The sequence below is a fragment of the Brachionichthys hirsutus genome, chromosome 16 (genome assembly GCF_040956055.1).
Source record: "Brachionichthys hirsutus isolate HB-005 chromosome 16, CSIRO-AGI_Bhir_v1, whole genome shotgun sequence".
NCBI classification, from domain to species: Eukaryota; Metazoa; Chordata; class Actinopteri; order Lophiiformes; family Brachionichthyidae; genus Brachionichthys; species Brachionichthys hirsutus.
In genome coordinates this window covers 7,373,320-7,400,187 of record NC_090912.1, presented here as the reverse complement: position 1 = coordinate 7,400,187, position 26,868 = coordinate 7,373,320, and the positions used below count along the sequence as shown (strand labels likewise).

The 26,868-nt window shown below is 44.6% G+C and overlaps 4 protein-coding genes and 1 long non-coding RNA gene across 5 annotated transcripts in view; 4 read left to right on the top strand and 1 right to left on the bottom strand.

The window, feature by feature from the left end:
- Positions 1–3,091: 3,091 nt before the first annotated feature.
- Positions 3,092–4,400, top strand: LOC137906167 (uncharacterized). Its single transcript, XR_011105875.1, has 3 exons — positions 3,092–3,138; positions 3,214–3,281; positions 3,947–4,400. It is a non-coding gene; the product is annotated as an uncharacterized lncRNA (long non-coding RNA).
- A 5,830-nt stretch (positions 4,401–10,230) lies between these two features.
- Positions 10,231–13,042, top strand: LOC137905697 (homeodomain-interacting protein kinase 3-like). Its single transcript, XM_068749947.1, has 6 exons — positions 10,231–10,297; positions 10,824–10,947; positions 11,042–11,161; positions 11,299–11,468; positions 11,549–11,647; positions 11,743–13,042. The coding sequence occupies exons 1-6, from the start codon at positions 10,272–10,274 to the stop codon at positions 11,882–11,884; spliced, it is 681 nt and encodes a 226-aa protein (XP_068606048.1). The 5' UTR covers positions 10,231–10,271; the 3' UTR covers positions 11,885–13,042.
- A 3,704-nt stretch (positions 13,043–16,746) lies between these two features.
- hmox2b (heme oxygenase 2b) lies at positions 16,747–18,412 on the top strand. The gene is made up of 5 exons (XM_068750475.1): positions 16,747–16,814; positions 16,890–17,007; positions 17,135–17,626; positions 17,779–17,902; positions 18,284–18,412. Exons 1-5 carry the CDS (start codon positions 16,747–16,749, stop codon positions 18,409–18,411), a joined length of 930 nt encoding a protein of 309 aa, XP_068606576.1. The 3' UTR covers position 18,412.
- Positions 18,413–21,401: 2,989 nt separating this feature from the next.
- dnaja3a (DnaJ heat shock protein family (Hsp40) member A3a) lies at positions 21,402–25,622 on the bottom strand. Its single transcript, XM_068750474.1, has 11 exons — positions 25,421–25,622; positions 24,713–24,849; positions 24,540–24,623; positions 24,225–24,431; positions 23,580–23,732; positions 23,343–23,490; positions 22,960–23,024; positions 22,589–22,717; positions 22,389–22,504; positions 22,146–22,243; positions 21,402–21,539 (listed from the first exon to the last, which is right to left on the bottom strand). Exons 1-11 carry the CDS (start codon positions 25,620–25,622, stop codon positions 21,517–21,519), a joined length of 1,362 nt encoding a protein of 453 aa, XP_068606575.1. The 3' UTR covers positions 21,402–21,516.
- Positions 25,623–26,037: 415 nt separating this feature from the next.
- The window catches only part of LOC137905323 (mitochondrial import inner membrane translocase subunit TIM16-like), an 86,022-nt gene continuing 85,191 nt past the window's right edge, over positions 26,038–26,868 (top strand). Inside the window, exon 1 of the mRNA XM_068749548.1 lies at positions 26,038–26,097. Within this exon, the coding sequence (XP_068605649.1) occupies positions 26,038–26,097 (60 nt within the window). The remainder of the gene's footprint in view (positions 26,098–26,868) is intronic.

The following is a 26,868-nucleotide window of genomic DNA, read 5'->3' as shown; positions in this document are numbered from 1 at the left end:
GCCCATTATTTCATTGAGGGTTTTCCAGAGCTCTTTACCATCTCGCTTCACAGCATTTATTCTTTGGCTGTAATATTATTTTTTCATCAATCTATTTAGTTTTGTAACCTGGTTTCTCAGTTGACAGTACTTGAATCTGTCCTCAACTAATGCAGACTTTACTAATGTAGATTTGGCTTCGTCTCTTTCCTTCATGAGGCTCTTTAGAGTCTCATTCAGCCACGGAGCTGGTCTAGCTTTAACAAATACACTTTCGCATAGCGGCATGCTTATCAACAATCTTCAAGAATCTTTCCATAAAGATATTCAAAGAATCCTCAGCACACACACGTATACTTTCTGATTCAATTTTCTCATTTTTCTTTGTTAGATTGTCAATGTCCTTTTGGGAGAAATGCAGGCTGCTTCTAAGCTCAGGCTGCTTCAACAGATCCTTTTGTTGACTCATTAGATCTCGTACCTGTGAGGGTGGCACCAGCTCCTCTCCATTACTTTGGTTGAGGCTTTTGTCCTTTGGTGGCATGATGTGCTGAGATTCACTGCTAGGAAATCCTCAGGCTTCAGTAGATTCAGCAGGCCGAGATAGTATCCACCAACAATCTCAAAGTATGAAGATCATCCACCACTTTTCACTTGGTTTCTCATAAAGTATAGAGTCTCCGAGTGGATATTTAAAAAGGTATGGTTCTGAAAATAAAATAAAACCATTTAAAAGCACTTTAAAAATATAAATATCAGGAGGATCAGGGTGTTGGCTCCATGTGTGACCACTTCCTGCTTGGAGATATTGTTAAACCGACTCTGCGGACCATCTGTGTGTGACAATAATGACAATAGCAATGCTGAGCTGCAAAAATATCAAATCAGTCAAACAAAATTGTTTACTTGGGAATATCTTCATGCATATAAAGCATAAAAAGATGTTGCTATAATGGGTTAAACATGCAAAACATTATTTGGTCATGTACAGTGAACTGTATTACATTCATATTACATATGATTGCAGAGAATAAAAAATATTTTGTGAAAAAATAAATTAGATTAAGGGTTGATGTTACATTGAAACGCAAACATTAAAAAAATTCACCGGGGAAATAGGGTCTGATGGTTACAGAACAGGTAAAGGTGATCACTAAGACTCCTTTTTGATCACTATATTTACATGTGAATTTGAGCAAACATATAGTCTTTTCAAAAGAAAATATGGACTTTGGCATTCAAAATTCACCAGATTGTAATGGTTTTGAGTGCGTGTCGCTCAGTTGAAGCCGTGAAGAGAAGAAGGTGACAGGCAGAAACTCACAGCCAGACTTGTACTGGGATTTCACGAACTGCTCGTCTTTTATTAAAATAACTCCAACCTTACCAAGCCCGGTTGTACGGCGAGTAACATTTCAAACATGAAATAATAGTTGCCAGCACTCAAACCACCACTGAATATTAATAATTGATTAATACTATGCTGAAGGACACCATCGGTACCCATCACTCCGCGGGGCGCCTGACTGAGTCCGCCTTACAACAAAACATAGGGCACGCGGACCATAGGGCGTTCGGCACATTTTGAAGATCATTTAAGACTTTTACGTGCGTCTAATGGTTGTGAAAATACGGTATGTCAAATTTCATTTCCGACATTTTATGATTTATTTTATTGTTCACAATTCAATTAAATTCAGTTTTATTTATATAGCGCCAGATCACAACATAAAGTTATCTCAAGGCACTTTACAGGATTAGCAGGGAAAGACCTGCAGGGAAACACAGAACCCAACTTGACCCACAAGACCAAGCACTCTGGCAACGAAAGCAAGGAAAAACTTCCCTTTAACAGGCAGAAACCTTGGACAGAACCTAGGCTCATGGTGGACGGCCATCTGTCTGACTGGCTGGGTTGAGGGAGAGAGAGAGAGAGAGAGAGGGAGAATGGCAGGTCGGAGGCGAGTCAGAAACAAGGAGATGGATAGGGAAGCAATAGCAAGACAGAGCAGGAGCAGACAAAAACAAGATGCTAATGCCGGCGACGTGGACATCAGCGGTGAGGGACACAGGCCCAGGTTCTGCAGCACCACGGACAGAAGGACCTGAAAGAGAAAGAGGGACAAACAGGGAGAGAGAGCACAAGACTACGGGGAATAGAGACGATTGCACACATATATTTATAACATGAATAACCATAAAGAGGGAAGAGCTCAGTGTCCACCAATGCTGCCCAGTGACAGCATATTGATTATATTGATTACTGCATCGATTAGTTATAAGCTTTGTTAAAAAGGAAAGTCTTTAATCTACTCTTGAACATAGAGATGGTGTCTGTCTCACAAACCGAAACAGGGAGCTGATTCCACAATGAAGGAGCTTGATAACTGAAAGCTCTGCCCCCCTGTCTGCTCTTGGAAATTTTTGGAACCACAAGCAGGCCAGCATGTTGGGACCGCAGGGTCCTGGGGAAATAGGCAATAATCATCTCGGGTCGCGGGGGCAGCAGCCTAAGCAGGGAAGCCCAGACCTCCCTCCCCCCCGGCCACTTCCTCTAGCTCTCCCGGGGGGACCCCGAGGCGTTCCCAGGCCAGCGTGTCCTGGGTCTTCCCGTGGTCTCCTACCGGTGGCACGTGCCCTGAACACCTCACCGGGGAGGCGTCGAGGAGGCATCCTGAATAGATGCCAGAGCCACCTCATCTGGCTCCTCTCAACGCGGAGGAGCAGCGGCTCTACTCCGAGCTCCTCCCGGATGACTGAGCTTCTCACCCTATCTCTAAGGGAGGCCCAGCCATCCTACGGAGGAAGCCCATTTCAGCCGCTTGTGCCTGCGATCTCGTTCTTTCGGTCACTACCTAAAGCTCGGTCGACCATAGGTCAGAGGGTAGGAGAACGAAGATCGACCGGTAAATCAAGAGCTTTGCCTTTCGACTCCAGCTCTGTCTTCACCATGACAGATCTGTGCAGAGTCCGTGTAACCCACATGAAAGATATGGTTTCCAAAACAATATACATAATTTAGAGATGTAGTTGCAACTCCTTGCCAGAAGGAGGCGCACGCGTCCGTGTTGCACTCAAAAAGTGCCGTTGCAGGCTCGCGCTCACTCATTCTGCTAAGACAGCGAAAGAGAACGTCACGCGAAATTGAAGAGAACCTTGGTAGGAAACAAGACTTATAAATTAGTAATCCATCATCACATTCATTGCTGTTATTAATAAGTGCTTGCTTGTTAGGACCGAATGCCATTGAACTGAACAGGGGAGCCGCTATCATCCAGCGGGCCCTCTCAACTTGAGCTCCGGTAAGCAAGCAACAAAGGCTAAAATGCTAGCGCTAGTTGCTAACGAGGCCATGAACCGTTAAGCTGTTTCTGGGCAAATAACACCTAGTTCTGATGATTACTTTCTAAAATAAACCAATCGGAGATATGATGCCATATATCTAGCAGTAAAATGGTATGTTATATCATTTAAATTGTAAAGAATGATTTGGAAAAAAAGACGCTAATAGCGCTAGCACAAAGCTAACAGCCAAGTTCAGTATCAAATTCAATGCGAATGCTAACAGCAGCTATCGACCGTTAGGCTAGCTATCATCTAGCTGCTGCAGTGACGGACTAATGCAGCATTAAAGCTGCGTCACACGTCATTCTGTTGACTGTTAAGTCATTTTATTGTGTAAATATGCCCTCATGCTGATTGCTATGACTTGGATTCAGTTCATTTAATTCTGAATGTTAAAATATGAAAGTTCCTGTTGAAATACAATGATTATATGATACTCTCTGATCTAATTGAACTTTTATAATTATTTGAAATATGTCTATGTTCAATTCATGATTGAATACGTGTGTGTATTTGAAATTGATTTCATATGGAAAATATATTTTCATTTATTGAAGTGATTTGAGATCACAAGATAAGAAGGAAACAAGATAGTAATTTACATTCTGCACTATGTGTGTAGATTGGTTTTTCTTTTAGCGGATGAAGACCGAATACAGATTCTGAACCCTGGAGGGTTCAGTGGCGAGCCGGTTTCAAAGAGACTGTGGACGGACCAGACGCACGGCGTGGCCAGCCGTGGGTTCTATCCTCAGAGACATCAGACCACCGATTCACTTGAATCACACATCATTACTGCAGACGCTGCACCGATCCGTCTGTCGATCTCCCGCTCCATCCTTCCCTCACTCGTGAACAAGTCACCGGTACTTGAACTCCTCCACTTGGGGCAGGATCTCCCCCCGACCTGGAGGTTACTCTCCACCCTTTTCCGGCTGAGAACCATGGCCTCGGATTTGGAGGTGCTGATTCTCATCCCGGCCGCTTCACATGCAGCCGCGGACCAATCCAGTGAGAGCTGGAGGGCACGGCCTGATGAAGCCAAAAGGATCACGTCGTCTGCAAAAAGCAGCGACCCAATCCCGAGGTCACCAAACTGAACCCCCTCAACGCCCTAGCTGCACCTAGAAATTCTGTCCATGAAAGATATGAACAGAATCGGCAAAGTGCAGCCCTGGCGGAGTCCAACTCGCTCTGGAAATAGGACAAATTTTTTTGGCCTTGCTTCCACGAAACAAGGCCTTAATTGTCCTTTTAAAATTAAAGCAGCAGCCACAGTGTGTTGAAGTATCGGGGGTGAAATCATTTTCTTGATTGCCTCCTTTATCTCCCCAGGCCTCTTTCACAGGTGGTACCCCTCTGTCCTCAGAACACACTTCTGGAACTTTGTCTTCTGAGACAGGAGGCACCACCCCGTGATGTAATTTTTGAACCTTATTTTTTCTGAAGATTCTTTTAACCTTCTTCAGGAATTTTCTCAGACCTGGAGACAGCTTGCCTGACTTTGATGGTTCTTTTTTCCCATTGGAAAGGTCCTGTGGGTCTTCTCCGGCTGCACCATCCTCTGAGTGACCCACCGGTATTCCTTCGGGTTTCCCTGTGGTGAAATCATCAGAGAGAGATTTTAAGTACATCGAAAACCTCTTGGTGTGAGAATCATTATTGGCATGCCTCTAATATATAATACATACAAGAAGTCGGATGGCAAGATATCAAACTTTTGTGGCTCACTTTTGTGGCTCACTTCCTCTGGACTCACTGTTCTCATTGCGTCCTTAGACAAGGCAACACTGGAAAATTTAGAAAGAGTAGTTAGTGAATCTCCCCATCAGTCATTAAAAAAACAAGAGACCTGTAGCGAGACACTTACTATGTGGTGTTCTGAAAGGGCCCGGCCAGGTTCTCCATTGTGATGAACGGGCTCCTCACAGCTTCTTCTGGAGTGAGGCGGCTCTTTGGGTCCACACACAACAGCCCTTTCAGAAGCTTGATGAAGTTCAACCTGTCCTGTGATTCAGCCGGTCCACTTGATGGGTATGTCTAGAATTGATGAGTTTCATGTCAGTTGACCAGTTGCCATGAATTAATCTTATACAACAAAAAGTGCTTACTTCCATGAGGTCGAACAGAGACTTGATCTTTGGGTTTGCACTTGCTTCTGACGCATATGGTGGCTAAAGGACACACACATATACAAAAAAATATATATGAGAACCAATTTAAAAAGGTTTTGATAAAGTAATCAATTTAAACAAAGGTTTATAAGTGGGTTACTCAGCCCTGAGCTTCCAGGTGGAATCATCAGCAGCTAGATCCTCGATGAAATACCGATCAGCATATTCCCCATCACGGAGCAACTGGTCATCTGGTTGGCCCAGAATTTCAACAATCTCCGCCAACTGCAGAGAAATATTTCAGTCACATCAATTGACATTCTGCACAATGTCCTTAAATAGGCGTGTACAAATGTACATTTGTGTGTGTTATATTTACATATTGATATGCCGTATTCAGATGGAACAGGTGCCGACCCATGTAGAAGCATGCCAGGGTGCAGCCAATTGCCCACATATCGATCGCCTCTGTGAAGGGAAGACCCAACACAACTTCTGGAGCCCTGAGGAAATATGAGCCATTGCAAGAGAAATGTGAAGCAGCAATGAAAACAATAATGTGTACGTCTTATTGAAACATATATGCTTGTTTAAATTATTGAATGAGCTCTGCAGTGCACATGTTACGGTTGTCTCTGCGTTGTGTGTTGGGTAACATATGAAGGTCCACACACGGCTGGTTTTGTCGTCATTTACTGGATTTATACAAGTAAAAGTACATTAGCACATCTCGGCATCATGGCTGCTCCTCTCAGCGTGTTCAAGCGAAGTGCTGAATATTGTACGGAACAATATAATTAAACATTTCCAACACGAACTGTATTGCAACTCAATATAACCACAGGTTAGCATTTTAAGCTAAGCGGAGCCTCAGCTTACTGCATAGAGATTAGCTTCATGCTAGCGGACTGCGTTAGAACAGAGCTCCAAACATGAAAACCAAATAAAATTAAAGCTGCGAGCAGCCTTGAGAGGTTCCTCGAACCCGGCGTACGTTGGGGCTTGGCGCACGTTGGGGTACGCGCTTATTCGCAATCCACAAATGTCAGAAACACGCGTACGTCCTCTGGACGTGACTCTGACGAAGCGTGTCAAGTTTGGGACCGATCGGACAATGTATGCTCCTGTTCCTGTAGGTGGCGCTGAGACCATCACCGTCAATGGCATGTACTCGAGTTCAGGTCTGGACTCTCATCCAGCGTGTGAAATTTGGAGACGGTCGGACCGTGTAAAGTGAAGCTCCAACAGCCACGCACGTCACGCCAAAACATCAAAGTTCGCAAGGCCGCCACGGCAACAGCGATTGGCGAAAACGCAAAAGCTTCGCAATTTAGCGTCGTCAATGAGTCGAGAGGCTGTCGCCCGACGTTGAGATCGATATCTCGAAACCTCTAGGAGGAGTATCGCAAAGTTCGAGACCTATAAAATGGTAAAATGGCACATTCAAACGTGGCCTGTGACCTCATCGTTTGATCGATCAAAAATCCCTTCGCAATTGAACGTCGCGGGTACTTGGCGATCACGTCACCAGAATTCGACGCGAATCCGATAAAGCGTCTGGGAGGAGTTTGTCAAAGTATGCCAAAAAACGTACATAATCCAATATGGCCGACATCCGGGTGGGCGGGGCTAAAGAAAGCCAATTACAAATATGTCTGGAATGACGATTTGGACCTTCCCACCAAACTTCGTGACTATCGGACAAACTACGTTCAAACTACGGCCTCCCGTGCGTTAGGGGGCGCTCTGGAGCCCCAGAAACACGCCGAGAGCAATCGCTTTACGAGCAGGTCGAGTTGGCCGATGTCCGTCTCCCGACCGATTTTCAAGAGTTTTCGCGTATGTTGAGGGGGTCAAAGCTACGCTACAAGGGAAAAAAATTCAAGGGGGCGCCAAAGAGCCAATATGCGACGTAACGTTAAAATTACACAATCAAATCCTCGGAAGTACCGTTGCGAACCCGCGCGCAAAGTTTCGTGGGTTTTCGTCGATCGTAAAGTCCTCGAAAACGCGTTCGTACATTTCAAATTTTCGCACGCCATCCAAGATGGCTGACTTCCTGTCTGTGTATAAAATCTCAAAAATATTTACTAGCCTCGGGACCCCCAGAGGTACGACGTACTCGGATTTCTCGACGATCCGAGTACCTTTTCGGAGAAACCAACTTCAGGTGGTGCTATGGAGCCCCCAATCCATATACAATTCCAATCAAATTCCATATTTAGAAACTAGACACCAGATGTGACACTCCTATATGGTTTCGACACCTCTAGGTGCCCGGGAAGTGCCTCAAAAAGCCATTTGAAAATAATAATAATTTCTCAAAAAACAATAGGTTCCTTGAACCTTCGTTCTCGGAACCTAATAAATGAAAACCGTGCTAGCGGAGCTGACTAGCGTTAAACTCGTAACATCAGCATCACAAAGAAACAAATAATTAAAGCTGCGAGCAGCCTTGAGAGGTTCCTCGAACCCGGCGTACGTTGGGGTAGGCGCTTATTCGCAATCCACAAATGTCAGAAACACGCGTACGTCCTCTAGACGTGACCCTGATGAAGCGTGTCAAGTTTGGGACCGATCGGACAATGTATGCTCCTGTTCCTGTAGGTGGCGCTGAGACTATCACCGTCAATGGCATGTACTCGAGTTCAGGTCTGGACTCTCATCCAGCGTGTGAAATTTGGAGACGGTCGGACCGTGTAAAGTGAAGCTCCAACAGCCACGCACGTCACGCCAAAACATCAAAGTTCGCAAGGCCGCCACGGCAACAGCGATTGGCGAAAACACAAAAGCTTCGCAATTTAGCGTCGTCAATGAGTCGAGAGGCCGTCGCCCAACTTTGAGATCGATATCTCGAAACCTCTAGGAGGAGTATCGCAAAGTTCGAGACCTCTAAAATGGTAAAATGACACATTCAAACGTGGCCTGTGACCTCATCGTTCGATCGATCAAAAATCCCTTCGCAATTTAACGTTGGGGGTACTTGGCGATCACGTCCGCTGCGCTCGTCAACTGTGTTTGTCGATGTCTGTGTGTGTGCGTGTGTGTTGTTGAGTGTCGGTGTGTGTGTGTGTGTGCTGTTGAGTGTCGGTGTGTGTGTGCGTGAGTGTGTTGGATGCCGAGGGTTGACGAGCTGCGCTCGTCAACTTGTCATCTTCTGCGTTGCAAAAGCAATAGCCCCTTACGCCTAGTATAGGCGCTCGGGCCTAATAATAATATTTTCTCAAAAAACAATAGGTTCCTTGAACCTTCGTTCTCGGAACCTAATTACACACCTGGATTTATACAAATAAAAGTACATTAGCACATCTCGGCATCATGGTTGCTCCTCAGCGTGTTCAAACGAAGTGCTGGCGGAGGGGAACCCGGAAATTGGGCAAAACCGCAGGACGGAGAACCAGGAGGGACAAAATACTCCAAATCATCAACACCCCGAGATGTACCTACATTAAAACAAATGAAATAAAAACGTGCGTAATTATAAAAAGGAAAACAAGACAAATACATTAATGGAAAATAAATAAATCCCCTTCATGCAGGATTTAACTGCATCCAAATTTACTCCGTTCATACCTGCCAACCAGTACGTTTTTGCCGTACAAAGTACGGTTTTTATGCATTCTAAGACGTGTACGGCGTAGAAGAACATCTGTACAGGAAAACGCAAATTTGTAGCGTCCGTCAGACGCTGAAACAAGGACGAGATGGGTCTCAGAACAAGCTTTTATTAATCGGTAACCCCGCCGCTAACAGAACAGATAGCCTCTCCCGTCTCTCTCACCCCCTCCCTGGATGCCTTCACTGACTCCCTGCAGGGTAGGAATTACGAAAACGAATACGAACTGTTACAGTCCCATCCGGTCTGCACCGAATATCAAGAAACGTGAAAAACATGTTTCCCAATCACAAGCCAGCAAAGGTTTGTATTTTCTGTCCCTGTTTGAAATTTAAATTACAAGCATCATTGATCGATACTTAAGTTTAGGTAAAATATCAAAATTAAACTGTATCCTAATTAATAATGTCCAACTATGTACATAAATAAACGCATTTGAAAAAAAATATATGGTGTAAGGTTATTTTGTATTTTGTAAAATACAACGGTTTGTAAGGCCATGGAGCCTTGGAGGTTGACAGGTATGTCCGTTACACACACACATACCTGTATCCGATCGCCTGAACTATCATTTTGGGCCTTGCTTGGCTGGCTTTTAAAGCCAAGCCAAAATTGATTAGTTTGATCCTGTATGGCTGAAGTTCTTGATCAACAAACATGATGTTATCTGGTTTGATATCAGCATGCACGATATTGACCGACTTTAGCTCATTCAGAGCGAGGAACAACTGCAGGGACAAACAAGAAAGACAAGTTTGAGATTCAGGTTTCCATTAAGAAGCAGTTTTGCTGAAGAATAGGACGGCTCCATACTACAATCTATATGTAAAGCTCCACCAAAGGACAAGACAAGACGAACAAGACTTTAAAAACAAGTCTAACATCCATGAAAACATTCATTCTCCATTCTCTGAGGTAATAATACAAACCTGCTTTGCAATAGGCCGGATCATATGGAGAGACTGTGGCTTCCTTTCTGTGCACATCATATCAAAGATACTCTTATCTAGCTTTTCAAAGACAAGACATGGCTTTTCATCGTACATGAATGCCTCCAGGAAGTTGACTGTGTATTTGCAGGTAGTCTTTGTCTTCAATTTGGAGTATTTTGTCCCTCCTGTCTCTCCGTCTTGCGGTTTTGCCCAATTTCCGGGTTCCCCTCCCCCAGCACTTCGTTTAAACGCGTGGAGGGGCAGCCACGATGCCGATGTGTGCTAATGTACTTTTATTTGTATAAATCCAGGTGTGTAATTATTTGTTTCTTTGTGATGCTGATGTTACGAGTTTAATGCTAGTCAGCTCCGCTAGCATGGTTTTCATTTATTTTATTTGGTTTTCATGTCTGGAACTTTGTGCTAACGCAGTCCGCTAGCATGAAGCTAATCGCTATGCGGTAAGCTAAGGCTCCGCTTAGCTTAAAATGCTAACCTGTGGTTATATTGAGTTGCAATACAGTTCGTGTTGGAAATGTTTAATTTTATTGTTCTGTACAATATTCAGCACTTCGTTTGAACACGCTGAGAGGAGCAGCCATGATGCCGAGATGTGCTAATGTACTTTTACTTGTATAAATCCAGTAAATGACGACAAAACCAGCCGTGTGTGGACCTTCATATGTTACCCAACACACAACGCAGAGACAACCGTAACATGTGCACTGCAGAGCTCATTCAATAATTTAAACAAGCATATATGTTTCAATAAGACGTACACATTATTGCTTTCATTGCTGCTTCGCATTTCTCTTACAATGGCTCATATTTCCTCAGGGCTCCAGAAGTTGTGTTGGGTCTTCCCTTCACAGAGGCGATCGATATGTGGGCAATTGGCTGCACCCTGGCATGCTTCTACATGGGTCGGCACCTGTTCCATCTGAATACGGCATATCAATATGTAAATATAACACACACAAATGTACATTTGTACACGCCTATTTAAGGACATTGTGCAGAATGTCAATTGATGTGACTGAAATATTTCTCTGCAGTTGGCGGAGATTGTTGAACTTCTGGGCCAACCAGATGACCAGTTGCTCCGTGATGGGGAATATGCTGATCGGTGTTTCATCGAGGATCTAGCTGCTGATGATTCCACCTGGAAGCTCAGGGTTGAGTAACCCACTTATAAACCTTTGTTTAAATTGATTACTTTATTGAGACCTTTTTTAATTTGCTCTCGTATATTTTGTTGTGTGAGATTAATTCATGGCAACTGGTCAACTGACATGAAACTCATCAATTCTAGACATACCCATCAAGTGGACCGGCTGAATCACAGGACAGGTTGAACTTCATCAAGCTTCTGAAAGGGCTGTTGTGTGTGGACCCAAAGAGCCGCCTCACTCCAGAAGAAGCTGTGAGGAGCCCGTTCATCACAATGGAGAACCTGGCCGGGCCCTTTCAGAACACCACATAGTAAGTGTCTCGCTACAGGTCTCTTGTTTTTTTAATGACTGATGGGGAGATTCACTAACTACTCTTTCTAAATTTTCCAGTTTTGCCTTGTCTAAGGACGCAATGAGAACAGTGAGTCCAGAGGAAGTGAGCCACAAAAGTGAGCCACAAAAGTTTGATATCTTGCCATCCGACTTCTGGTATGTATTATATATTAGAGGCATGCCAATAATGATTCTCACACCAAAGAGGTTTTCGATGTACTTAAAATCTCTCTCTGATGATTTCACCACAGGGAAACCCGAAGGAATACCGGTGGGTCACTCAGAGGATGGTGCAGCCGGAGAAGACCCACAGGACCTTTCCAATGGGAAAAAAGAACCATCAAAGTCAGGCAAGCTGTCTCTAGGTCTGAGAAAATTCCTGAAGAAGGTTAAAAGAATCTTCAGAAAAAATAAGGTTTTAAAAATTACATCACGGGGTGGTGCCTCCTGTCTCAGAAGACAAAGTTCCAGAAGTGTGTTCTGAGGACAGAGGGGTACCACCTGTGAAAGAGGCCTGGGGAGATAAAGGAGGCAATCAAGAAAATGATTTCACACTTTCCCACTTTCGCGAGCTTCCTGTAATATTCTGAACACCGGACTTCCTGCCGTGTTTCGTTAAAGGCCTATTTATTGTCGTTACGAGCCGTGTTTTGTTTAAGGCCTATTTATTTTCGTTACGAGCCGTGTTTCGTTGAGGCCTATTTATTGTCGTTACGAGCCGTGTTTCGTTAAAGGCCTATTTATTTTTGTTACGAGCCGTGTTTCGTTGAGGCCTATTTATTTTTGTTACGAGCCGTGTTTCGTTGAGGCCTATTTATTTTTGTTACGAGCCGTGTTTCGTTAAGGCCTATTTATTTTCGTTACGAGCCGTGTTTCGTTAAAGCCTATTTATTGTCGTTACGAGCCGTGTTTCGTTTAAGGCCTATTTATTTTTGTTACGAGCCGTGTTTCGTTGAGGCCTATTTATTGTCGTTACGAGCCGTGTTTCGTTAAAGGCCTATTTATTTTTGTTACGAGCCGTGTTTCGTTGAGGCCTATTTATTGTCGTTACGAGCCGTGTTTCGTTGAGGCCTATTTATTTTTGTTACGAGCCGTGTTTCGTTGAGGCCTATTTATTTTTGTTACGAGCCGTGTTTCGTTAAGGCCTATTTATTTTCGTTACGAGCCGTGTTTCGTTAAAGCCTATTTATTGTCGTTACGAGCCGTGTTTCGTTGAGGCCTATTTATTGTCGTTACGAGCCGTGTTTCGTTTAAGGCCTATTTATTTTCGTTACGAGCCGTGTTTCGTTAAAGGCCTATTTATTTTTGTTACGAGCCGTGTTTCGTTAAAGCCTATTTATTTTCGTTACGAGCCGTGTTTCGTTAAGGCCTATTTATTTTTGTTACGAGCCGTGTTTCGTTAAAGCCTATTTATTTTCGTTACGAGCCGTGTTTCGTTAAATCCTATTTATTTTCGTTGCAGCCGTGTTCCGTTAAATATAATTTGTTTCAATGTACCGGTAGACACCTGCGGCTTATTTTTTTACAAAATAAATATTTTTTTAAAATTCAGTGGGTGCGGCTTTTTCACAGGTGCACATTATAGTTCAGCAATTACGGTAAGGGTTTTTTTTCGTGGAAGCAAGGCCAAAAAAATTTGTCCTATTTCCAGAGCAAGTTGGACTCCGCCAGGGCTGCCCTTTGCCACCGATTCTGTTCATATCTTTCATGGACAGAATTTCTAGGTGCAGCCAGGGCGTTGAGGGGGTTTGGTTTGGTGACCTCAGGATTGGGTCGCTGCTTTTTGCAGACGACGTGATCCTTTTGGCTTCATCAGGCCGTGCCCTCCAGCTCTCGCTGGATTGGTCCGCAGCTGCATGTGAAGCGGCCGGGATGAGAATCAGCACCTCCAAATCCGAGGCCATGGTTCTCAGCCGGAAAAGGGTGGAGAGTAACCTCCAGGTCGGGGGGAGATCCTGCCCCAAGTGGAGGAGTTCAAGTACCGGTGACTTGTTCACGAGTGAGGGAAGGATGGAGCGGGAGATCGACAGACGGATCGGTGCAGCGTCTGCAGTAATGCGGACTCTGCACAGATCTGTCATGGTGAAGACAGAGCTGGAGTCGAAAGGCAAAGCTCTTGATTTACCGGTCGATCTTCGTTCTTCTACCCTCTGACCTATGGTCGACCGAGCTTTAGGTAGTGACCGAAAGAACGAGATCGCGGGCACAAAGCGGCTGAAATGAGCTTCCTCCGTAGGATGGCTGGGCCTCCCTTAGAGATAGGGTGAGAAGCTCAGTCATCCGGGAGGAGCTCGGAGTAGAGCCGCTGCTCCTCCGCGTTGAGAGGAGCCAGATGAGGTGGCTCTGGCATCTATTCAGGATGCCTCCTCGACGCCTCCCCGGTGAGGTGTTCAGGGCACGTGCCACCGGTAGGAGACCACGGGAAGACCCAGGACACGCTGGCCTGGGAACACCTCGGGGTCCCCCCGGGAGAGCTAGAGGAAGTGGCCGTAGAGAGGGAAGTCTGGGCTTCCCTGCTTAGGCTGCTGCCCCCGCGACCCGAGATGATTATCACCTATTTCCCCAGGACCCTGCGGTCCCAACATGCTGGCCTGCTCGTGGTTCCAAAAATTTCCAAGAGCAGACAGGGGGGCAGAGCTTTCAGTTATCAAGCTCCTTTATTGTGGAATCAGCTCCCTGTTTCGGTTTGTGAGACAGACACCATCTCTATGTTCAAGAGTAGATTAAAGACTTTCCTTTTTAACAAAGCTTATAACTAATTGATGCAGTAATCAATATAATCAATATGCTGTCACTGGGCAGCATTGGTGGACACTGAGCTCTTCCCTCTATGGTTATTCATGTTATAAATATATGTGTGCAATCGTCTCTATTCTCCGTAGTCTTGTGCTCTCTCTCCCTGTTTGTCCCTCTTTCTCTTTCAGGTCCTTCTGTCCGTGGTGCTGCAGAACCTGGGCCTGTGTCCCTCACCGCTGATGTCCACGTCGCCGGCATTAGCATCTTGTTTTTGTCTGCTCCTGCTCTGTCTTGCTATCGCTTCCATATCCATCTCCTTGTTTCCGACTCGCCTCCGACCTGCCATTCTCTCTCTCTCTCTCTCTCTCAACCCAGCCGGTCAGACAGATGTCCGTCCACCATGAGCCTAGGTTCTGTCCAAGGTTTCTGCCTGTTAAAGGGAAGTTTTTCCTTGCCTCCGTTGCTCTTGTGGGTCAAGTTGGGTTCTGTGTTTCCCTGCAGGTCTTTCCCTGCTAATCCTGTAAAGTGCCTTGAGATAACTTTATGTTGTGATCTGGCGCTATATAAATAAATCTGAATTTAATTGAATTGTGAACAATAAAATAAATCATAAAATGTTGGAAATGAAATTTGACATAATAAACAATTTTGAACTTTCACTTGTGTCTATTTGGTAACTTGTACCTTTCACATGTCTTTAATTTTCAGCAGCATCCAAAACCGGGTGAATTTTGAATGCCAAAGTCCATATTTTCTTTTGAAAAGATGATATGTTTGCTCAAATTCACATGTAAATATAGTGATCAAAAAGGAGAGTCTTAGTGATCACCTTTACCTGTTCTATAACCATCAGACCCTATTTCCCTCGTGTAAGTGTCATCTTGTAAAGTCCTGATCGTCCAGCTGTTCTTCTAACTCAGAGGTGGCTGGCAGGTTTTATAAGTGTCAGTTTCTATCTGATTTTTTAATGTTTGCGTTTCCACTGTAACATCAATCCTCGATCGAATGTATTTTTTCACAATATATTTTTTATTCTCTGCCGTCATATGTAATATGTTTTACTGCCATAATTTTCGTTTATCTATTTTCGTTTTTGCGTTGTGCATATTTACATATTTATTGTTATTTGATAGTTTCAGGGTCGGAACTATTGTTTAGAAAATGTTTTCCACACGTGCACTAATTAGTGATGCACGCTCGTTAAGGAGAAGTTACAGCGGAGTACGACCAATAAATGTTACGGTCAAGTTAAAGTCCTCGTTTCTGCCTCTAAGTAAGGGTCAGCCAACGAGGTATGTTATTTACGTTTACACATTTATTTATATGCAATTGTTGGTACTTTATTGTATTTTATGTTGCTTTTAGTTCGATGGCGGCGTCGTATGTTGTAAAGAAAGACAAGTCCTACAGCCTACATTAAACCCGCTATTGCCAGCAGTAAAAATAACTCTTTATTGACTTCGAACGGACAAGAAGAGGTGGAAGTGATAATATGAATGTAATACGGTTCACTGTACATGACAGATAGCGAAATCGGATAAATCACCGCTCCGGATGTAAACTGACCAAATCCCACTCTGGTGACGCCCCTAGCGCACTGTAGTCTGACACTGATTGGATTACACTGACATTCCACTCTGACACTAACCAATAATCACCCGCCCTATTGGTCAGTTTGAGCAACCCAATAAAACCGAGGAACAAGCACTAGCCAATCGGAGGGTAGGATCTGCAGCACGTCATCCTGTACTGTAGAACGCTGTCAGGGCTTTGATTTAGCAACCTGCCCGCTAGCCTGTGTTTTTGTCGACCGGATTACGTTGCGTCGCTGCCGACTGAAGGTTTGCAATGTCCTTGTGATGCCAAAGCTCTCTAACGTTATAATAGGAATTTGTGTGTATAAAGTTCATACTCTGGTGTATTGTTATTATGCTCGTCAAGCTAAAGTTTGTTAGCTTAATGAAATGGTAGCTAATTGTAGTCAGTGCCATCTGGTAAAGTTATTTAACATTAGTAAGTAGTAACATTAGCAGAACATTTATTTGTATCACGATTAAAGTTGGGATCCTATATTTAAATGAATTGATCACTTGATGTGACACATTTGACAACGGCAGTTAGCTAGTACTAGTACAACCTACCAGTAGTTCTATTCTTTGTGATTCCTCGTAAACGCTGGAAGGCCGTTGCTTTGTTGTATGAGCGGCCCTTTGTTTAGCTTTGTCCGTAGATCAAAGACTTTTCAAACAATGAATCAACTGGCAGGAGGCACCTTTCCGATGAGCATCATCTGGAAATGGGGTGACGTCAGCTCCCCTTTTCCCAGAGGAGGCCCTTGCTGCCTCTTTGTCAGTAATACAATCGCTAGACACTGAATTAGTTTTAGATCTAATTGGATGATGAAGAGAAAATCGAGAAAGCAAGTAGCTAGCTGTCCTGCTGTATATTTTGACTGTACCTAGTGTCTCCAGGGTGAACTTACTGGCAGACGGTCCGCATAGCTACTGCCGGCAGACACGATGGAGACATTGGCGAGCGCGTCTAATGGAGAGAAGCCTCTGTACGAGGACAAGGAAGACATCCTCAGGTAAATGCCCATCATTGTTGTGGATCAGGTCAGGACAAACTTTATACGTCATGTGTTCGTCTTTTCTCCCGCCAGTCCCGAGGATCTGTCTGAGATGCTGGCAGAAGGGACCAAAGAGGTTCATGAAAAGGCTGAGAACACCCAGTTTGTGAAGGATTTCCTCAGGGGACGCATCCGCAAAGAGCTCTTCAAGGTTGGTAGGGAGGAAAATCACTTGGAAATAAAGAAGATCAAAGATGAAATGGAACAAACGTTCTAATAAAACAAAAAAAAAGGGATTTGCAGAATTACTCCTTGACATCTCTTTCTCGTCTCGCCAGCGCGGCGCCGTGGCTCTCTACTATACTTACGCTGCCATGGAGGAGGAGATTGAAAGAAACAAAGACCATCCGCACTTTGCCCCTTTATATTTTCCCGCAGAGCTGCACCGCCACGAGGCCCTGGCCCGTGACCTTGAATACTTCCACGGCCCCGACTGGCAGAGTCGGGTCAGCTGCTCCGTTGCCACTCAGCGATATGTGGACCGTATTCACCAAGTGGGGCAGGAGAACCCAGTGCTGCTGGTGGCTCATGCCTACACCCGCTACATGGGGGACCTCTCCGGCGGTCAGGTGCTGAAGAAAGTGGCTCAGAGAGCCCTGAAGCTTCCGCCCACAGGAGAAGGCCTGGAATTCTATCAGTTCGATGCCATCCACAGCGCCAAGGCGTTCAAGCAGCTGTACCGTAGTCGTATGAATGAGCTGGAGCTCGACATGGAAATGAAAAAGGCGCTGGTGGAAGAGTCTGTCAGGGCTTTCCAGTTCAATATAGAGGTAGGCAGTAAGGGGAAGAATAAGAAATGTAATCAGTGTTTGGAAACACGAGTTGAGTGTCCGTTCTGTGGTGGTGAACCTGAAAAAAGGGAAGAAATGAACGGCGTGCGTTGAGCTTGACATCCTTGCATGCTGCATGTTTGTGCTGGCAGGTGTTTGCAGAGTTGGAGGAGATTGGAAAGAGCATCCAGGAGGATGTTTTAGATGCCGGGGTGTCTGTCCATGGAGAAATGGGTGGGGACATCAGCAAGTGTCCCTACCACGCTGCCAAAATGGGTATGGTTTCACACCCTTTCTAAGTGCTTTGCTTGGGTAGCGAATAGTTAAATGAGATTGAAGGCCTGAACGTAAACTTGAAAATCCCTAAAAACAAATCAATCATATTTGCTGCAGATCATTAAAATGTATGTCCAGTTGAGCAGAAATGCTGAGATGCTTTGAGCTGGCATAAATTTTGTGTTTTTCCTCAAAGGCTGTAAAAGAAATTATGTCCCCGATTCAAATGAATCTTTTTTTTAATGATTGAATGAATTCAGCAACAACATATTTTGCCAATATTCCTAATGTAAATTAAATAAGCATAAACGTGTTAGATATGGAGCCGACAATCTCAGGAAGAATGAATGTCCGATTGCCCTTTTTGTGCTCTTGATTCAGCGGCATCGGGTGGAACAGCGTACGTCTCTCAGCTCGCCGTGGCTCTGCTTCGACACCCAACAGGACAGGTCCTGTTTGCGACTTGGTTTGCTGCTCTGGCCGGATTGGCTGCGTGGTATCTGATGTGATTCCTTCATCACCGTGACGATGTCCTGCCGTGGGAGTGAGGAAGGAGACTAGAACGTCCCCCAGAACGATGGACCTTGCCAGGGCTTTGGATAAACGTTCTAAACGGCTCTGAGTTCATGTAACATTAGCCTTTGTTGATGATTATAAAAGCAACTTGGATCTGTTCCTTGCATGGAATTCCGACGTTCTATAGGATCAATTCCACCCGACCTTGTTAGATTGTTTTTTGTTTTTTTAATTCTCCTACCTAATATTAATCGACCCTCCAGCATGTGTCAATGTTTCTGAGTGTCTTCGGTAGGATTCCAAGACTTTCTTTAATAGTTTTGATTTTTGTCGTGGAAGTTCTAGCCATGAAAAAAGGACATTTTATTGTATTTTTGATTGAAACGGACACTTTGTCAGAACTTGATGGCTTACATGAGACGTCCGTGTAGAAAATCAAATTGGTTATGCAGATGTCAACTATTTCATGATGATTAACGGTTGCTCGAAGTGAATTCCACGGGAGGTGAAACACATTATTCACATGTTCTGCACCAATAACGTGACAGGATTTTGCTGGTCAGAATACTACGTTGTTACGAGGACTTTGAATTAGAACTGCAAAATGTGCACATTTTCACAAGAGACGGGAGGTAATGTAATAATGGCAAAAGTGAAAACAAGTTGAAAGTGTATTTGAAGTATATTTTACATTTAAAGTTTCAAACATGTGCTGAAATGTTGCAATGTTGTTTTTAAGTGTGTACTATAAGATAGTAAGACGCCTACACTTTGACCAGGGTATAATAAATAAACATCTTTCATACACTAGTGGATGTAGTGGGCATATGGCTCTAATCTGATGCACCTTCAGTTATATCAATCTAATGACATACTGTATGCATGGGTAAAGAATCTGTGATGACTGACTCAGTTGATTCTGGAGCCTCCATCAGGGCAGAGCTGCTGACGGGCGATGGCCGCTCATCTTGTGAAGGAGCTAGTTTTGCTATATAAAAACCAGCGTTGTGGTTAACTGAACGGCTGCAGGTTGAGTACTCACCGTTCCTTCTGCTGCTGGAGCCGAGAGCATGCATCAGCATCAAAGCCGTTGTTCTGATGTTTTTGATTCACGTGATATTCCCACTGCTTAATATTTCCCGAGGTTATGCTTCTGCCGGCGTTTGTCTGTTAGCAGGATTACGGATGGATGGATGGATGGATGGAGGAACTGTTTACATCTTATTGGCTGCTTTATCTTTCTAAAGAGTACCAAAGGTAGTGACTGCATTTCAAGCAGGTTCCTCTGTTTGCACAAATCATTAACACATGAATGGACATGGTGTTTCTTTTTAAATAGCAGAACTCATTCATAATAGTTCTCGTACAACTGAAGTGATTTCTGTTTGAGTCTCTGGTCTCGGATGACTATACATCATTTCTGTACATATGAAGGTTCAATAGACTGACTGCCATGCTGTGCCGTCCCATTGCCGTTATGTCCATGCGTTGTGTGTCAAAAAGTATTTCTGGAGCATTTGAACAGAATTAAATCTCACGAGTTCAATTTCTGCTCATTGATGGATTAAACCTTAAAATGAGTGGTAAACATGTGATTTGTATTTTTTTATTTCCACAAACTGTTGTTGGTCCATTTGTGTGCTTAACCGGACAAAGCTTTAGTAGTGACTGGCTAGAATACTCTCCTAATGCTTTTGCTGTCTAATGGAACAAACTGTTTTCCTGCTTTTGCAGAAATAAAGATTTATTTGGGCTGGTGTGTTGTTTTTACAGTTGTAGCCACATGGATGTACGCAAAGGTTTGACATTTCCTCTGGTCAGTTCGCAGCTTGAATCCAGACTGGAATCACTCCTGGTGCTCCTCATCCTCAGGGGATGAAGCCTTAACGCTGATTCAGCGGGATGTCACTGGTTTAAACTTTTCAACATGTATCTGACGAACACTACCGTATATTCCACGCAGTCGTGTTCAGATCCGAGAAAACTCCCATGAGCCTTAGCTGTACGAGGCTTTTCCCAATGTGAGCATGTTACTATGACAAAGGTTGGTGAATATTATAACGGCAACTTAATTTTAGCATCCAACTGTAAGATGGCTAGCATGCTAAATGTAGCATTTCAATCAAAGCACCTGGCCAGTGAAGTCAGGTTGTCTCCGGGCTGACAGACACATTTCTAAAGAACATGTATTTGCAAATAGGTACATTTCACAGAAATAAGCACTTTTATGACATCTAATACAATGTCTCTGCAAACATGCATTTTTTTTAATGTTCAGACTTTATTGGATCAGGTTGCAAGTTAATATTGTAAATATATTAAGACCTAGAAGAATTCAATGCAGTTGAATTAGCACAACTCCAATGAGTTATGAGCTTCTGCTGCAACATAGATGTACAATAGACCTCTTCTGCCACGTCGATTCAAATCTATGGTCTGTCGTCTACACACAAGTGCTGCGAAGATTAAGAACTCAAGTAAACTTGTAGTGGAAAAGGTTTCCAAGCGAGAGTCCCGTCCATCCGATTTCACAAATCAGGAGTCCGTGTTTTCCGTTTATCCCTCAAACACACACTAAACCCAAAGGTGCATCATCTGGTGATGTCCAGCCCGATTGGAACAACAGCAAAGAGAAGAACTGCTGAAAATAAAACCCAAGCATCCAAGCATCAAGGAAAGAATTACAGACAAGAGGCTAATTTAACCCCAAATAACACTTTTACTGCATCTGTCTCTAAGTACAATAATTAACTTTGCGTCACACGTTTTCACTGTGATGTTTTTCTTCTGATCAATAGAAAACCAAAATGTAGTGACCTAAGAGAAATAGTATTTTACTTCCCAAATGGTCTCTCTGGAATTTTGACAGGTGGCAAAGGGGATGTTCTCTGGTAAGTGGGTTCTCTCTGACAGAGGAGCAGAGGGGGTAATCCTTGTATCGCTGCAGGGCTGGGTGGTCGGGTCCAAAACGAGCCATCCAGAAGCCTCATCCAACAACCAGTGAGTACCGTACTCCTCAAACACCTGTCCTCTTTGAATGTGGCTGCTTTGCTTTATGGTGACCTCCCTCCTGCAGTCTGATCTACACACGAAGAACTTCAGTTCCACGACGACTTTTTACCTACAGAGACAAACACAAAAGTTCAACAATTACATTGATTCAGAAATGCCCACAGCTATAAAAAAAATAATAAAAAAAAAAGCCTTTAGCAGATACAAAGATATCTTCCCTCCCCACTAGTGAGGGGAGGGAAGGCTATGTGTGTATCTGAAGAGTATGTTGGTTTTTATATATATGTGTGTGTGTGTGTTACGAGCAACAGGACATACAGAATTCCCCCCAGGATTAATAATCCATCTGATGAAGTAAACATCAAGATCAATGCAAGTCTGTGGGCATCAGTGCTTTAATGGGGCAGCCACACACCAGATAATGATATCCTAAATATTTAGTGGTGCATTAGCCCTGCCTGGTTTGTGGCTGTCAAGGAATAACCCGTCTGGTGAATTCGGAGAAGACAGCCCTTTATTTAATGTATTCTTCCTCATGCTCGCCTTGCCCTGCCTCAGTGCTCAGTACCACTGCTGCCCCCACCTGGACAGAAACCGATACTGCATCATCCTAGTTTGTGACTAAAACCGCCCATCACAGATGTTCATCTACTCTAGGGAAACAAAAGCAAGCATGATCGGTCAGTGGGAAGTCCACCAGGGGCCGTCCTCTTACCTGTGGCCGTCACAGTGATGCCGTTCACCGTCCCCTCCACATCCATCTCGTCCTCCGCGTAGCCCATCAGCAGAGATCTTTGTCTGTCGGTCAGTGTCCTGCAGAGAAAGAGCATCTTATGATCCTTGACTAACAAATGATTTCAGAGAATCTTCTGGTGTTAATGCAATAGCTGGACTTGTTTTCTGTTTTTTAGACAGAAGTCCAGTCCAACAGGGTGGGTGCGTCCCCATGGAGTCTTACTTGGGTATTTTTATTTTGACATGGACATAATGGTCTCCGTAGCCGTAGCCACCGACTCGAGCGATTCCCTTCCCTGCCAGACAAATCTTGTGGTCCGTTTGGGTGCCTGCAGGTATCTGAAGTCAAGAACAATCCCATCATTCATTTCACCGAATGCTTCAGAACGGAACAGACGCCTGGGAACGAAGCCGTCTACTTACCGATAAGTTTAGCGTTTCGTACAGGCCTTGTGACCTGGCTGCACCGCCCAGGATGGCTTGTGCCACAGAGACAAACAGGCTAGAGTGGATATCTGCACCATCCCTCCTGAATATAGGACTCTTTTGGACCTGCAGACCAACTCAGAACACGTCACAATCAATCACACGCAATATTGAAATGGTTTTGAATACCAGGATGCCAGACGGATCGATGCCTCTTGCTAGATTTTTCTAAAAGTTGTTCTTGGTATTTATTTCTAGACTGGAACTGGAAGTAAAATGATCTTATTTGCATGAACAGATGATTTCAAACATTGAGCTATTTTTTTCTCCTTAGATTCCCGTTTTAAAAACATGTTTATTTCACTCACCCTAAATGTGATGAAGATCTCCTTCTTACCAACAGGCATTCTAACGGTCTGACCATCCTCCACACCTCAAAGTGAAAAGATACACCATTTACATTCTTCAAGTGCAAACCGAAAGCAGTGCCTGATTTTCTACTTTCTAGATTTAGGGTCGCCGAAAAACTTCTGAGGGTAAGAAAACTTTAACGACAGACTTCAGTTTAAAACAATTTTGCAATATTTTAACAATTCCACATTAATGATAGTTAAACAATGAATAATACGAGTCACATAGCAGATTAATCTGCAGCTGGGTGATGATCAAACTCATTCATCATGAGAACAAAAATGTCTTTGAGGCATCTACAGTTATTTTACAGTAGTGTAGGTATATAAGCGGGACTGACCAGCAGGCACAGGAACCATCACGCTCTTCTTCTGTTTGGTCTCTCCCCTCCCACGGCAGGAGTGGCAAGGGTCGGAGATGACCGAGCCTTTGCCGCCACAGCGGCGACACGTGGACCGCATCACAAACGGACCCGTGTTCACCGTCTCCTGCGTTGAGGACGACAAATATGCGCGTGCGTGTTGACGCCGCGTACGCAGAATAGACTTGGAAGGGAAAGGAGTGCTGCAGCTCTTACCATGCCGGAGCCGTTGCAGGAGTGACAGTGCTGGGCCTTAGAGCCCGGCTCGTAGCCCTTGCCGTTGCAGCTTTGGCACGCTGTGTTTACGTTAACGGAGATCTCTTTGTTGACACCCTTCGCTGCCTGAGTGAACGTCAGCTCCATGATGTACTGCGTCAAAAACAAAAAAAGACGCACTTCAGATTCATCGCTCTAATATAAAGGATTGTGCAATTAGATACATTTTGTGTAGAAGGGGTTGTATTTGTACTGCTGGTCACTTAATGTAGGGACATTGTCTCGGGGAGGGGGGGTTGCTATTAGTAACGTTCCTCTGAAGCCCCTCAGTGACTTTAAGTGTATGTTTGGAAACTATAATATGAAATTTTGGATTGATGTTGATATAATTTGCGCTGAAATAATCCCGTTGCTTTATCAACAAGAGCATCTGTTACTCAATGATTAAATATTCTGTCAAATATACAGCCTAGTTTGGGGACAATATCTTCATTGATTGAACTGAATTATATTTTTTGCCATTTGCTTTTTGTACTTTTATGCCGATTGACCGCAGCGCAGTGCGTCTTCAAGATCATCCGTACAGAGAACATTAAAACATCTCTGAAAAGCTGACTTGAAATGCACTACTTGGCTTCCACTGACCTCCTGCGGCTGATCAAACATGGCACTGAAGTCTCCATAGCCACGGCCTCCGGAGAATTCCCCAAAGATCTTCCGGAAGAGCTCCTCCGGGTCCACGCTGCTGGTCTGTCCGCTCCAGTAATGCTGCCCACCCCTGGCCTGACCAGCGTCGAAGCCTGCTGAACCGTACGCATCGTACTGCTTCCTCTTACCCTCATCACTCAGGACCTGCAGGAAGCACGCAGCAAGTTCATAAAGACTGTAATTTAATTCGATTGTTCGAATGTTAGAGATGAGAAACACGCGAGGTGAAATGCACAGTAGATGAAATTAAACCTCGTAAGCTTCAGCCAGCTGAGCAAATTTTTCCTTGGATTGCGGGTCATCTTTGTTGGTGTCCGGGTGGTACTTTTTGGCCATCTGAGGGATAGGAGACAGACAGATTGTCAGCTTCTGTGATTCCTGAAGACCCAGTATAATCTGTAAATGCGTGTCGGGAAGGGACGGACCTGGTAGTAAGCTTTCTTGATCTCTTTCTGGGTTGCTGTGCGAGATACGCCGAGGACGTGGTAGAAGTCCTGCTTCCTGCTGGACGGGGCGCTTGTGTGAAAGAAGAGTGTGCAGAGAGCATGGGGCGACCTGACACCTGAAACGTGGCGTAGCAGGAAACACGTAGAGACCATTAATTAACCAAAGATGGACAACGGCGTCATCAGAGGTGCGTGTGTGTCTATGGGAGGAAAAATATATATTAATAAAAAAACACAAAAAATGGCTGAAGAGTGTTTCATCTTATAGCATCCATTGCAGCTGAATTTTTGTTGATGGGATCATGACAAACGATGAAAAGCATAACATTAAAAACTAACGAGAGACTTTAGTAAAAATAATCCGGTGTCAAATCTGTATAATCTACTAAACCGATTGAAGGATAATGAAAATGGGGCAGAATAACTAATTGGCAATTCAATTTGGAATCAGGCAAAAAACAAACAAACAAAACAAAAGCAGTGAAGTCACATCTCAGGAAGGAGCCAGAAGATAACTGAATTATAATCCAATAAAACGTGTACAATAATTCACACAATAACAATAAAAATAGGGTAAACGCAGCTCACTTTACCTTTAATGTTTGTTTAACACTCAATCCTATTTAATCTAATTCCCAATAATCACAATTCGAGCCCGTCTTAACTTCGCCTAGGCCAAACGCTCACCTGGAAACCCTCTCAATGTCACCGCTCTCCCCGCACCGCCCCGCACCCGGTCCCCCCCCAGCGTCTCCGCTCCTCGCGTAAACAAACCGCGAACACCTCCATGGCGAGTGCAGACACCTGCACCGGCGGCCCTGAGCGGCCCAGAGGACACGACGACCGGAATCCAGCGTGAGGAAAGCCGAGCTGTCGCGGACGCCATCATCCTCTGAGTCCGGCTACATTGCGCATGTCCGGAACAGAACGCGCGTCACTGCAAAGATTTGAGTCAAGATATTACCCTCCGCAGCAGATTAAGAAACGTATCTGAAACCGGACCACAAAGGCCTAAAAGGAATTACAAATCACGCGGCGGCTAAAAGTATATATGTTACACTAAATATAAATGGAGTTTATCTGCGCAAACTAGCATCACAAGTCAAACATAACAAGGAAGGCTTGCGTTTATGACCCGGAGTAGCACGTGACAGAGCAGGGTATTGGCTCGACACCAAAAAAGAGACACTCCGCCCAATCGCCCGGCCCCGAAGCGCAAAGCGAGCGGACACCGCGCTGTCAGCTGCGGGAAGAGCCTCCGCCGAGACACCCGGAAGGCACGCAAGTCAGTGTGAGAGGGCAGGATGAATCGCTTCAAGACGTCAAAATTCAAAAACACCACTCCGAAAATCGCCAAGAAAGACGTGAGTAAGCCCATTGTCATGAATGGGCTTAGTAAGTTCTGTTAGCTAACATTAGCACTGGCTATTGGCTGCGCTGCCTGCAGGGGATGTTGAACTTCCTGGCTCTGGAAGGATGAGGCTCAAATCTGAGCCCGCAGTTCGGTATTCACGTGGACGACAGAAAACCAATGAAAGGACGACCAGTGTCGCAGCACATAGCTGCTAGCCTGCGTGGGACCTGGCGTGAATCTGATTGCAGCCTACATGCTTTACAGATAGAGTCGAGGGGAATGGATATTTGAGAAAAGTCATGAATTGCATCGCCGTCCATCGCAGCGCTTCTCTTTCCGGTGACGTCCTGCACGAGGAAACATGTCTGGACGCGATTGGAGTATTTGGCACACAGATCTGTGTTTCCCCCACTCAGAATCTGACACAGCAGCAGGCGGATTGGCTCCAAAGCAACAGTCCACAGAGTGTGTGTGTGTGTGTGCGTGTGCGTGTGCGTGTGCGTGCGTGTGTGTGTGTGTGTGTGTGCGTGTGTGTGTGTGTGTGTGTTTGGGGCTATCCCAGTGCTGAGCCCCACGTGACAGGACGGGAGCTGTCAAATATACAAATATATACAAATATACACTCTTTCCTCTGCCGAGCAGGCTCACGCGTTAAAATGCCGTCTGTGGGACCGGGTTGGCGTCTTAAGGATGAATCGCTGATGGGATCTGTTTTGCTAACACTTTGTTCTTTCTCCAAGCTGGTGTTGTGAAAGCGGTAGTGAAGTGTCTTCTGCTGTGC